Source organism: Tamandua tetradactyla, chromosome 17 (assembly GCF_023851605.1).
Source record: "Tamandua tetradactyla isolate mTamTet1 chromosome 17, mTamTet1.pri, whole genome shotgun sequence".
Lineage (NCBI taxonomy): Eukaryota > Metazoa > Chordata > Mammalia > Pilosa > Myrmecophagidae > Tamandua > Tamandua tetradactyla.
This window is the reverse complement of record NC_135343.1, coordinates 63,764,005-63,776,692: the sequence shown is the minus strand read 5'-3', so window position 1 is coordinate 63,776,692 and position 12,688 is coordinate 63,764,005. Positions and strand designations below refer to the sequence as shown.

Sequence of the window (12,688 nt, the reverse complement as noted above, 5' to 3'; positions counted from 1 at the left end):
GCACTTCAAGTTTTTCTGTCTATACGATTGAAATAATTTTGTTGATTAAATATTTTCCATAATATCCCATATATAGCAGATATAAAAGCCATGATTTTAGTCAATCACAGATCATGGGAAAGCTGCCAGACATTTCTATAGTGATAGTAAAAGAACTACAGAATTGTATTTGAAGGAAAGAGAAAGAGAAAAGTAAAGGAAAGAGAAAGTGTGAAGGAAAAGGGCAGTTAGAAAGGAGGTACTGTATGATTACTTCAGTGACAAAGACAAGCAACATTTGAAGGAAAGATAGAGAAGAGTAACTGCTAGGCAGAAAGTTTCAATATGAAGAGGGAGGAGGAGGGGGAGCAGCTGCTGCTGCAGGACTCAGTGCCCCACAGCTGGGAGTGGAGGTTTGTGTTCGAGGCTGAAGCACTGTGGGAGGAGAGCTGTAACCTTGCTGGCAGTAATAAGTGGCCGCATCTTCAGCCTGGGCTCCACTGATTCTGAGAGAGAAATCTGTCCCAGACCCACTGCCACTGAATCGGTTGGGGACACCAGATGGCCGGTTGGATGCAGTATAGATGAGCAGTTTGGGAGCCTGTCCAGGTTTCTGCTGGTACCAGGCTAAATTGTTGTAAACACTCTGGCTGGCCTTGCAGCTCATGGTGACAGTCTCCCCTGGAGTCACAGCCACAGAGACTGGAGACTGGGTCATCACGATGTCCCCACTGGCACCTGCAGGCAGAAAAGAGCAAGATCATATAATAAATCACAAGTATATAAAATGTATATTCACATGTAGGTTTCCTCATTTATCATACATAATCAGATCTGTTTGAGATGGAACAGTCTGTACACTCTGCACGTGAAAACCATCTCTCCAGCTTTATAAAGACATTGCTCTTCTGAAGCTCTCACCTGAGACCCAGAGCCCCAGGAGGATGAGGAGTTGGGACTGTGACAGCATCTTGCTCACCGTCTGGAGCACTCAGGCCCCATCTCCAGGGAATCCCCATTAATAGAGCCTGAGCAGCAGCTGAGTCCCCAGGAGTCTATGCAAATCAGCACAGGGTATAAAGGGAAATGCACTGTGCAGTGAGCTGTGAAGACAGATAACAAAGGAAGGGGACAAAGTAACATTACCACAGGAAATGTGAGTGTAGTTCTGTAAACATCCCAGAAATCAGCAGAACACTACAATTTTCAACAAACTTTACAAAATTGTCAAATTTAAAATATTTTATTATCAACTTTATGCTTCAAACTACCTTCAATCATCTTATATATGCAATTTAATTTTGAAATAGAATATATGTGTCAATGAGTGTAAAATTTCTGAACTTCATTGAACTTTAAAAATATGGTTCCAGGAACTATGTGGAATATATTAGTATCATGGGATAGAATGAGAATGTAGGGCAAAAATTATGTGTCTATCTCAGCCTATTCTGAATTTTAAATACATTTTTGAAGTTCCTCTTTGATATCTCAAAGTCACCTCAATAGCTTCACAACCAGACTTCTGATATTGCTCTCAACACAAATGATGTCTCTGAAAATGAATCACCAGATACTTGCAAGTTACCCTTGGCACTGCCCTGTAGGTCCACCAGTTTTCAAATCACAAATGAAGTGATCCACAGACCTAAGGGGTAACTGCCCCACCTAGTGGTAATAGATGAAATAGTCCAGCTCCCGGGGTATCAGAGCAGATTTGTCATTTATTCCTAACCAAAATAAAAAGTATTTATATAATTATACAATAAGAGGTGAACCTGTCTAGGCCTAGGACATTAGGTTATGAAAAAATGAAACAGAACACCAAACCTCTTAATCCTTTAATTAATCTGGGAGAGACACACCATAAACAAAGGACATTTCAGCAGCCTCTCCTATCCTGGTTCTTTGAGTTTTATCCTCTGAAGTAAAGCTGTTAATACAGGACAAGTGGGGCAAGGTGCATCCAGGTCCATTTCACGGGACATCCCTCATCATGAACAGAGTCAGAGGAAGTGATAAAAAATTGAGAGAGTTTAACAATTTTAAACATAACATAATCCCTCCTGTCTCATAATTTCCACACTTCCTGCAAAGCAAACACCCTTCTGCCCTCAAGAATTTTCCTTAACATGAAACATCCTAAGACATGTATTGTTTCAGTTATAATTAAAAATACATTTATTTTTCTGTTGTTTGTCTCATTATGAGCCCATTACCTCAGGTGGGGGTGCCATTCCCAGGCATTCAGGAATGGGGTGGCCCAGACCCAAACCCCCAGGAAGACATTCCTACTCAGCCAAAGTTCCACCGTGTTCCTGGTCCACCACGTATATGGGTTTTGAAGATGCCTGTACTTTCTTCAGGTTTGCCCTCATCCCTGATGGGCTTTCCCCTTCTTTTCCATGAAGTTAATATACATATATTTTTAATTTGAACTCCTACTTTGTAATTGACAGCTTTCCTACTCCAATACAGTAGGATGTCCTTCCTATGCTGACATATATTAAAGAACTTCAGATAGTCATGGATGACGTGATGAAGAAACAGGTTGTGTCATGTGAATGACTGAGGCAGAGGGGTCTCCATAGAATGCTGGGTATGGAAACATCTTCCATGAAAAGTGATTAGCTGACATCACGCATGAATGAAGTTGGGAGTTGGGTGCAAAACTCAGGTACAAACACTTCTGAAAATGCACAGGACATGGTCTTAGATTTTAAAGAAAGACTAATTATACTGTGGAAAGCAGACAAAAGAGTGATCCTACGGTAACATTAAAGTTGGCACAAAAACAGAGGGTTCAGATTAAGTGCAGTGAAAATCCATGGAACCTGAGTCAGAATTGTGGTTGTTTTTTTTTTTTTTTTTTTTTTTAGCAGATACATTCTGGGTCATTTATTAACAATGTGAAGAAATGGGAAGTATGGAATCCTTATTTTTTCTGGGCCTGCTAGGAAGCTAGCGCTTTTATCTTCTCTTCTAACTTGATATGATTTTTTAATTTAAATTTAAAATTAGGACAAAAGCAATATTTGATAAAAGATAAAAAGAACATTGTGGTAAGTAGAATTCTAAGAGGACCCTCAAGTTGCCAAGCTGCTGGCATGTATGAATTCAATCCCAGTTGATCAAACATTAATTTTGATTTTGATGTGAATTAAAATTCAGACAAAACAATATTTGATAAAACATAAAAAGAGCACTGTGGTAAGTAGAATTCTAACAGGGCCCTCATATTTGCATATTTAATGAAATCTGTTGACATTGAGAAGGGAAGATTATTCAAATGGACCTGACCATTTCACAGGAGCATTTTAAATATTGTTGTACTGGTCAGAGACTAAAAACTCAGTAAGATTCTTAGATAATTAAGATTTGACAGCACACCAAAACTTGAGATCGAGAGATGGTGGCTTAACAATGTGCGTATTTTAGTTCATCCTCCAGAACAACTACTAAATAACCAGAAACAATACAGAACAGCTCCTGCGGCCATGTCAGTGACCAGACACACAGCATACCCCAGTCTGGACCAGCTGGATGGCTGTGAGCTCCCCCCCCAGAACCACCGGTTCCCCAAGCCATGGTGGCTGGCAATCCTCCCCTACAGGATGCTTCCCAGAGGGGAAAGGAAAGAGACTTTACCAGCAGCAGGTGATGACCAACCAAACACAAATTGTGGAATTAATTAACACATCCTTACTACTAAAAATAGGCCACCAGCTCAGGTGAACCTGGTCAAAGCAGAGGTTGCTCATTTTTGCCCTGGCACCAAAGGGGCTGGGGTGATGGAAAAAAAAACATAAGGAAACAGAGGTTTTGTGATTGTGCTTCTACAAAGGCTTGACTGTCTTTGGATAAGCAGCAGGGCTTCTCAGGCTGCAACTGCCCTAAGCATAGGCAGAAACAAGCTCATTTGAGAGCTTGTCTGGAGACTGTACCTTCACCAGGGGAAGGGTGAAACCCAACTCAGGTGGAATCCCTCCCTCAAGGAATTCAGACACCAGGACTTGGTAATTTGAAGCCATTAAAACTAGCCTACAACTCTCCTCTGTCTCCACCATGCCTCCAGGAGGGACAGTCTGCCAAAGTTAAAGATACCATATCATCATATGCTGGTGGGACCTGTAGGCAGAAAAGCACCAAATACTGGGCAGGATAAGAAAAACAGAGTCCAGAGACTTCACATGAAAGTCTTTCAACCTGCTGGGCCTCACCATCAGAGAAAACCTACACAGGTGACTCTTTCCTCCTGATAGGAGGCCAGTTTGGTCTGGGAAAATCCGGCTGGGGTCTATAATACCTAAGTAGACCCTCCTAAGAGTGTGTGGGGGGAAAGATACCATACAAGTAAGGCAAGAAACAAGAAATCAAGAACTGAAAAATTCTCCTCTGTTAAACAAAACTTAAGCTAGAGGTCCAGATAAAGCTGAACTGAATGTCAAAGAACAGATAGACAACAAATACATCCAGCAAGAAAACCCTAGGTAAAAGAAGTGAAAGCAATCTCCAGAATAAACTAATTAAGTTACTTAAATGTCTAGATGCCAGCAATAAATAATAAATCACACTAGGAAAATTGAAGATATGGCCCAGTCAAAGGAACAAACCAATAATTCAAATGACATACAGGAGCTGAAACAATTAATTCAGAATATACGAACAGACATGGAAAACCTCATGAAAAACCAAATCAATGAATTGAGGGAGGATCTAAAGAAGGGAAGGAATGAAGAAAAAGAAGAAATCAAAAGTCTGAAAAAACAAATCACAGAATTTATAGGAATGCAAGGCAAGGTAGAAGAGATGAATAAACAGTGGAAACCTACAATGGTAGATTTTGAGAAACAGAACAGGATTAGTGAACTGGAGGGTGGAACATCTGAAATCTGGCAAGAAGGAGAAAATATAGGGAAAAATGGAAAAATATGAGCAGGGACTCAGGGAATTGAAAGACAAAATGAAGCGCATGAATGTACGTGTTTTGGGTATCCCAGAAGGAGAAGAGAAGGGAAAAGGAGGAGAAAAACTAATGAAGGAAATTATCACTGAAAATTTCCCAACTCTTATGAAAGACTTAAAATTACAGATCCAAGAAGTGTGGCATACCCCAAAGAGAATAGATTCAAATAGACGTAGTCCAAGACACTTACTAATCAGAATGTCAGAGGTCAAAGAGAAAGAGAGAATCTTAAAAGCAGCAAGAGAAAAGTAATCCATCATGTACAAGGGAAGCCCAATAAGACTATGCATAGATCTCTCAGCAGAAACCATGAAGGCAAACAGACAGTGGGATGATATATTTAAATTATTAATAGAGAAAAACTGCCAACCGAAAATTCTATATCCAGCAAAATTGTCCTTTAAAAAATGAGGGAGAAATTAAAACATTTTCAGACAAAAAATCACTGAGAGAATTTGTGACCAAGAGACCAGCTCTGCAAGAAATACTAAAGGGAGCAGTAGAGACAGATACAAAGACAGAAGAGAGAGGTGTGGAGAAGAGTGAAGAAAGGATGATTATGAGTAAAGGTAAAAAGAAGGAAAATTAGCTGTGACATATAAAATCCAGAAGGCAAAATGGTAGAAGAAAGTACTACCCATACAGTAATAACACTGAATGTTAATGGATTAAACTCTCCAATCAAAAGACATAGTCTGGTAGAATGGATTAAAAAACAGGACCCATCTATACGCTGTCTCTACTCAAAGGACATGAGGGCAAGGATACAAATGGACATTTACACACCAATGTTTCTAGCAGAATTATTTACAATTACCAAGAGATGGAAACAGCCAAAATGTCCATTAACAGATGGGTGGTTAAACAAAACTTTGGCATATACATAAGATGGAATATTGTGCAGCTGTAAGACAGAATAAAGTAATGAAGTATGTAACAACATGGATGGACCTTAGACATTATGCTGAGTGTGATTAGCCCAAAACAAAAGGACAAATACTATATGGTGTCACTGATAAGAACTGACATTCATGAATAAACTTGGAATATTTCATTGGTAACAGAGGCCATCAGGAGATAGAAATAGGGTAAGATATTGGGTAATTGGAGCTGAAGGGAGCCAGATGTGTAACAGGACTGAATATAAAAACTCAGAAATGGACAGCACAATTCTACCTAACTGTAATACAATTATGTTAAAACAATAAATGAAGCTGAATTTGAGAATGATAGAGGGAGGAGGCCTGGGGCATAAATGAAATCAGAAAGAATTATAGATGATAAAGATTGAGATGGCATAATCTAGGAATGCCTAGAGTGTATAATGTTAGTGACTAGAGGTACAAATTTTAAAAATGTTATCGCATGAGGAAGAACAAAAGAATGTCATTACTGCAGGGTGCTGAAAATAGATGATAATTAATATTTTAAAATTTCAACTTATGTGTGAGACTAAAGCAAAAAGTGTTTATTTGGTACAAAATTTATATTTTGATTAGTGCATCTCCTAATATAACTTATGTAGATAGTTGGTTGAACACCATAAGTACATGGAACCTTGGTTAGGACATGAGATTTTGTTGGTTTGTCCAGGTGATGCCCCAATGAATCCCAGAGTGATTTGATCAGTGAGTGGAAAAGTACTTGCAAAGTCCCTTTCGGGGAATGGTGAGAATGGGGGAAAACTCAACTTCCCTGAGTTGAATTCTTGATATTCTCACAAGTAGTGTGGACAACCAAAGCTATAGGTTGAGCCTCCAGTCTTGGGGTGTGTTCATATGAAACTTAACCCCACAAAGGATAGGTCAAGCCTACTTAAAATTAGGCTTATGAGTCACCCTCAAGAGAACCTCTTTTGCTGCTCAGATGTGGCCTCTCTCTCCAGCCAACACAACAAGCAGACTCACCACCCTCCCTGTGTCTACATGGGCATGACTCCCAGGGGTGTGGACCTTCCTGGCAACATGGGACAGAAATCCCAGAATGAGCTGAGATTCAGCATCAAGGGACTGAGAAAAACTCTAGAATAAGCTGAGACCCAGCATCAAGGGTTTGAGAAATCTTCTCGACCAAAAGGGGGAAGAGTGAAATGAGACAAAGTATCAATGGCTGAGAGATTCCAAACTAGTCAAGAGGTTATCCTGGAGGTTATTCTTATGCATTAAATACATATCACCTTGTTATCCAAGATGTACTGGAGAGACTGAAGGGAACTGCCTGAAAATGTAGAGCTGTCTTCCAGTAGCCACATTTCTTGATGATTGTATAATGATCTAGCTTTCACAATGTGACTGCGTGATTGTGAAAACCTTGTGTCTGATGCTTCTTTTATCTACCTTGTCAACAGATGGGTAGAACATATGGAATGAAAATAAATAATAAGGGGAACAAATGTTAAAATAAATTCAGTTTGAAATGCTAGTGATCAATGAAAGGGAAGGGGAAGGGGTATGGTATGTAAAATTTTTTTTGTTTTCATTTTATTTTTCTGTTGTCTTTTATTTCTTTTTCTGAATTGATGCAAATATTCTAAGAAATGATCATTATGATGAATATGCAGCTATGTGATGATATTGTGGATTACTGATTATATATGTAGAAAGAAATGAGCATATAGTAAGAATGTTTGTGTTTCTTTCTTGTAATTATTTCTAAATTAATAAAAATTAAAAAAATAAAATGCAAAAAAAAAAAGATTTGACATGGCAGAAAATATCTGATGTTGGCTGTGGAGGTTGAGGAATGAAAGCAGCCTCTAGAAGATGGTGACACTCAGCCAGCAAGGAAATAGGATCTCAGTCCTACAAGCCTAGGGAGCTGATTCTGTCCAACCACATCAGCTTGGAAGAGAACTCCAGGCTCTGGAAAGAACAGAGCCTCACTGACTCCTTGATTTTATCCTCCTAAGACCCTGAGCAGAGAACCCTTCACACAGTGCTCAACCAGACTTCTGGCCTATAGCACTGAGAACTAATCAACTGCTCACTGATTATTAACTGATTAAAACTAATATGTGTTTATGAATGAATCTTGTGTTAAAAGGAGATTCGAGAACCCAGACAGCAGAAACTATCATACCATTTAATTCATCACTGAGTGATGTCGACTCCTCTATCCTCCAGGGCAAAGAGTGTGTTTTATGCCTCTTTTTACCCACAAATGATTTGTAGACAGGACCACATCCGCAGGATAAGGGATGAATACTGTGCTATGAAAACAGAAGGAAGATCAGAATTAGCTTTAAAGATGGTCAGAATCTCTCTGTTCTTAGACTATATGGCCATGTTCTCAGAAAATTAAAGGAATTCTGGGCAGAAATCTGTAATAGAGGAGAGAGACATTGCTAGAAGACCTGAACCACTGTACTACTTGCACATTGTTCACACTACCCCGTCCCCTGTCCTGAGAACACTCAGTACATGTGCTCTGTGACAGATATAACATCAAGCTAAATGAGTTATAAGGATCAATTTACATGCAGCCAGCTATACTATGCTATTCATTTCAAATGGGAACATTGCATTAGCAGTGACTGTGATGTTCTTCTGTAAAAAGACACCCAACATTCTTGAACCAAATTCATGGAAAGCTTAGAGAACATGTGGTGCTGGTTTGGATCCTTGTACAGGAAGAAAACATTAAAGAAACATGGTTAAACCTGAATAAAGTCTGGACTCCAGTTAATGTTGTCTTATCCATATAAATAACTCAATTTTCCAAATGAACAATGATTATGTAAGATGTTAGCATCAGGAGGAATTGGGTGGCTTCCAAGAAGATGGCAGACTGCACAGGAGTGTGTCCACTCCTGCTTCATGAAACAAGATAGGAGGCAGGGAGAAAATGTCCAGATTGCAGATCTGGGGTGCTGGGAGTTGACCTTGGGTCTCCTGCTGTGGTAGTCAGCCGTTCTGCCACTTGAGTACCTGTGCACCCCAAAGTACCTTATTATAGACCTTTCAGTAAAATTGTAATTCCTACATGAGATCTGGACCTTAATTTGTCAGAGAATAATCAACAAAGTGCAAAATTTTGTTTTGTCAAAAACTAAGCAAAGGGTAGGTCACAGTGGCTCAGCAGGCAGAGTTCTCACCTGCCATGCCAGAGATCCAGGTGCAATTTCTGCTGCCTGTCTATGTAAAAAAACTAAATAAATGCAAAACTTTGGGAGAGTGAAGGAAAGCAACTTGCTAAATAACCATATCAAGATAATTAAATACCCAACACAATAGAAAATCACAAAAGATCCAGGCAGAAATGGCCCAGCCAAATGACCAAATCAAGATTCCAGAATGGGCAAAGAATATGGAACAACTACTCAAGAATATTTATAAAGGATATCAGGAAGACTCAAGAAGAACATAAAGAAGAATCTGGTAAGTTAAATAGAAAAATGGCAGATTTCACAGAAATGAAAGATATGATAGACCAAATAAAAAATATACTGGAGACACACAAAAGCAAATTTGGGGAAGGGGAAGGAATAATAAGTGAGCTAGATGATAGAAAAATAGAACTCGAGCATACAAAAGAATAAACAGCAAGAAAGATGGAAAAGATGAAACTGGATCTTAGGCAAATGATGGACAACAGAATATATGAAAATATGAGAATTATGGGTGTTCCAGAAGAAGAAGAGATGAGTAAAGGATTGGGAAAGTTAGGTGAAGTTATAATGAGAGAAAACTTCCGAACTCTTATAAAAAACACAAACATGCACATCAAAGAGGCCCAGTGAACTCCAAATAGAAGAACTCTGAACAAGTCCACTCCAAGACACATACTAATCAGACTTCCGGGTGTTGAAGAGAAACAGAGAGCCCTGAAAGCAGCAAAAGATAAGAAATCTACTCCCTATGAAGGAAAACACATAAGCCTGACTTCAGACTATTCAACAGGCACCATGGAAGCAAGAAGGCAGTGGTATGATATTTTTAAGATCCTGAATGAGAAAGGCTTTCACCCCAAAATTCTTTATCCAGTCACTTATCCTTCATAATTGAGGGAAAGATTAAATTCTTCAAAGATAAAGAAAGGTTGAGAGAAGTAGTCAAACAGAGATTAACCCTATAAAAAATACTAATGGGATCCTCGTCAGATGATAAAAAAGGACAAGATAAGCAAGTCTGGAGTAGTACACAGAATTGAAGTATAAGAGTAAACATAGTTTAAAGGAAAAGAGAGCAAAGGAGAATAATATACAGATCTGACAAAAAACATCTAAAGGACAAGAAGGTAGAATCAAGAACTTTTGCAGTAATTACTTTGAATGATAATGGACTAAATTCACCAATTAAAGGATGCAGACTGACAGTTTGGGTTTAAAAACACAAACTATCTGTATGCTGTTTATAAGAAATTCATTTAAGATTGAAGGACACAATTAGATTGAAAGTGAAAGGATGGAAAAAGATCTATGCAAGCTGTAAGCAAAAGAAAGCAGGAGTAGCTATATTAATATCATATAAAGATATCATAAGAGACAAAGAAGGACACTACCTATTAATAAAAGGGACAATTCACTAGGAAGAAATAACAATCATAAATGTGTGTTTCCCAATCAAGGAGTTCCTAAGTACATGAGGCACATATTGGAAAAATTGAAGGGAAGTATAGATATATCAACAGCAGGTGTGGGAGACATCAATACACTACTCTCCACTATAGATAGAACAACCACAAAGAGGTTCAACATGGAAATAGAGAACCTAAAGAATAAGATAAATGAATCGGATCTAATAGACATTTATAGATCATTACATCCCCAAACACCAAGATACACATTCTTCTCCAGTCTACATAGAATGTTCTCTAGGACTGACTATATTCTGTGTCATAATCTGAATCTCTATAAATTTCAAAAGATTGAAATTATTCAAAGCACTTTCTCTAATCACAATAGAATAAAGTTGGAAATTAATACTCACCAAAAGAAACAGGGTTTTCATAAATAAAAGGAGATTAAACAGTATGCTCTTAAATAATCCGTGGGCCAAGGAAGAAATTTCTAGAAAAATCATTAAATATCTGGAGATGAATGAAGATGAGAATACAACATATCAAAACTTCCAAGAAGCAGCAAAGGCATTGCTGAGAGGTAAATTTATTTTGCCAAATGCCTATATTAAAAAACAAGAATGAGAAAAACTCGAGGATTTAATGATTCACCTGGAGAATTTAGAGAAAGAATAGCAAACTAACCACAAAGCAAGTAAAAGAAGAAGTAAAATAAAGACTAGAGAGATAATAAACAGTCTGGACAACAACAGAACAATAGAAAGAATCAACAAAACTAGAAGTTAGTTCTTTGAGAAAATTAATAAAATTGATGGTCCCCTAGCTAGACTAACAAAGGAGAAGAGAGAGAGGACACAAACCAAAAAAATCTGAAATGAGAGGGGGTTGTTACCACAAATCAGGAAGTAATTTTAAAAATCATAAGAGAATATTATGAACAACTATATGCCAACAACCTAGATAACTTAGATGATACGGACAAATTCCTAGAAACACAAAAATTACCTATACTGATTCGAGAAGAAATAGATTATATGAACACATCAGTTACAAATAGAGAGGTCCAATCAATCCTCAAAAACCTTCCCACAAAAAGCCCAGGACCTGATGGCTTCACAGGAGAATTTTATCACACTTTTCAAATAGAACTGATACCAATCCTGCTCAAACTGTTCCAAAAAACTGAAGAAAAAGGAGCATTGCCTAACTCATTTTATGAAGTTAACATCACTCCAATACAAAAATCGGATAAAGATGATACAGGAAAAGAGAACTACACACCAAAATGTGCTTCTTTGACCCCTGATTTTCTTTACCTCCTTGGATCCTTTGGTCCAAACACACATCCCTTTGAGCAGAACTATTCAAACCATGGTAGGTGTAGCCATGGGTGAATGCAAAGGTTTTCCCAGAGGATCATGGATATGACAAACTTTAATGCAATTCCTTTCTACATCTTCTGCTCAAAGTCTTTCCTATAATGGCTCGGTCCAAGTATAGTCAAGTTGTGCTGCTGATTCTCCTTTGTTGCTTCCAAGATCACATTAAGTCTCTAATGCCTTAATTAAAAAAAAAAAGAAGCTACCACTCAACTCACCATAGGCATTTTTTTCTTGGGATCCAAACCTCTGAAGAGCCAAATGAAGGGAATTCTAACATTCCCACTAGTGTCAGTATTAAGAATGAAAGACTCTAAAGACTAGAGACAGTCCTGTGGTGCCCAATGTTTGTATTCAACAAAACACAAGGAGAATCTAATTGAATTGTTGGTCCAAATATTCCACAATTCCATTATGGAACTTCAAAATGAAATCATTTGTCTAGTTTTTATTGTTTGTTTTTTGTGTTCCTGCCTGCATTTAGTATCTATCTGCTGAAAATATTGCTTTTAATAATTGCACCTTGCCAAGGTCAGCAAAATTGAGATTTTGCTACTACCTTGAATAATTGGAATATACATTTCCAACTAATTCTGAATATTATTTGAAAAAAAATTCTACAGATTGATTTCCAAAAGTTCATTAGCATTTAGGACACATGGGTCACTTTATATAATTCTTCAAGTGCTCAAAATTTCTGAAAATTAACCTATAATTGATAACAAAGTGACAAGGTGTGGACTGGACTACTTTGTTTTTATTCTCTGACCACACTTTATAAATCCCAATTCAGTTACTCTGTGTGCGTGTGTTTGTGCATGTGTGTATATTAATATTTGTGGTTAAA

At 37.9% G+C, this 12,688-nt stretch overlaps 1 gene segment (V, D, J or C); it reads right to left on the bottom strand.

Moving 5' to 3' along the window:
• Positions 1-304: 304 nt before the first annotated feature.
• LOC143661713 (immunoglobulin kappa variable 3-15-like) lies at positions 305-968 on the bottom strand. The segment is given in 2 exon segments: positions 305-717; positions 901-968. Coding segments are annotated over 2 exon segments (447 nt in total).
• Positions 969-12,688: the final 11,720 nt, after the last annotated feature.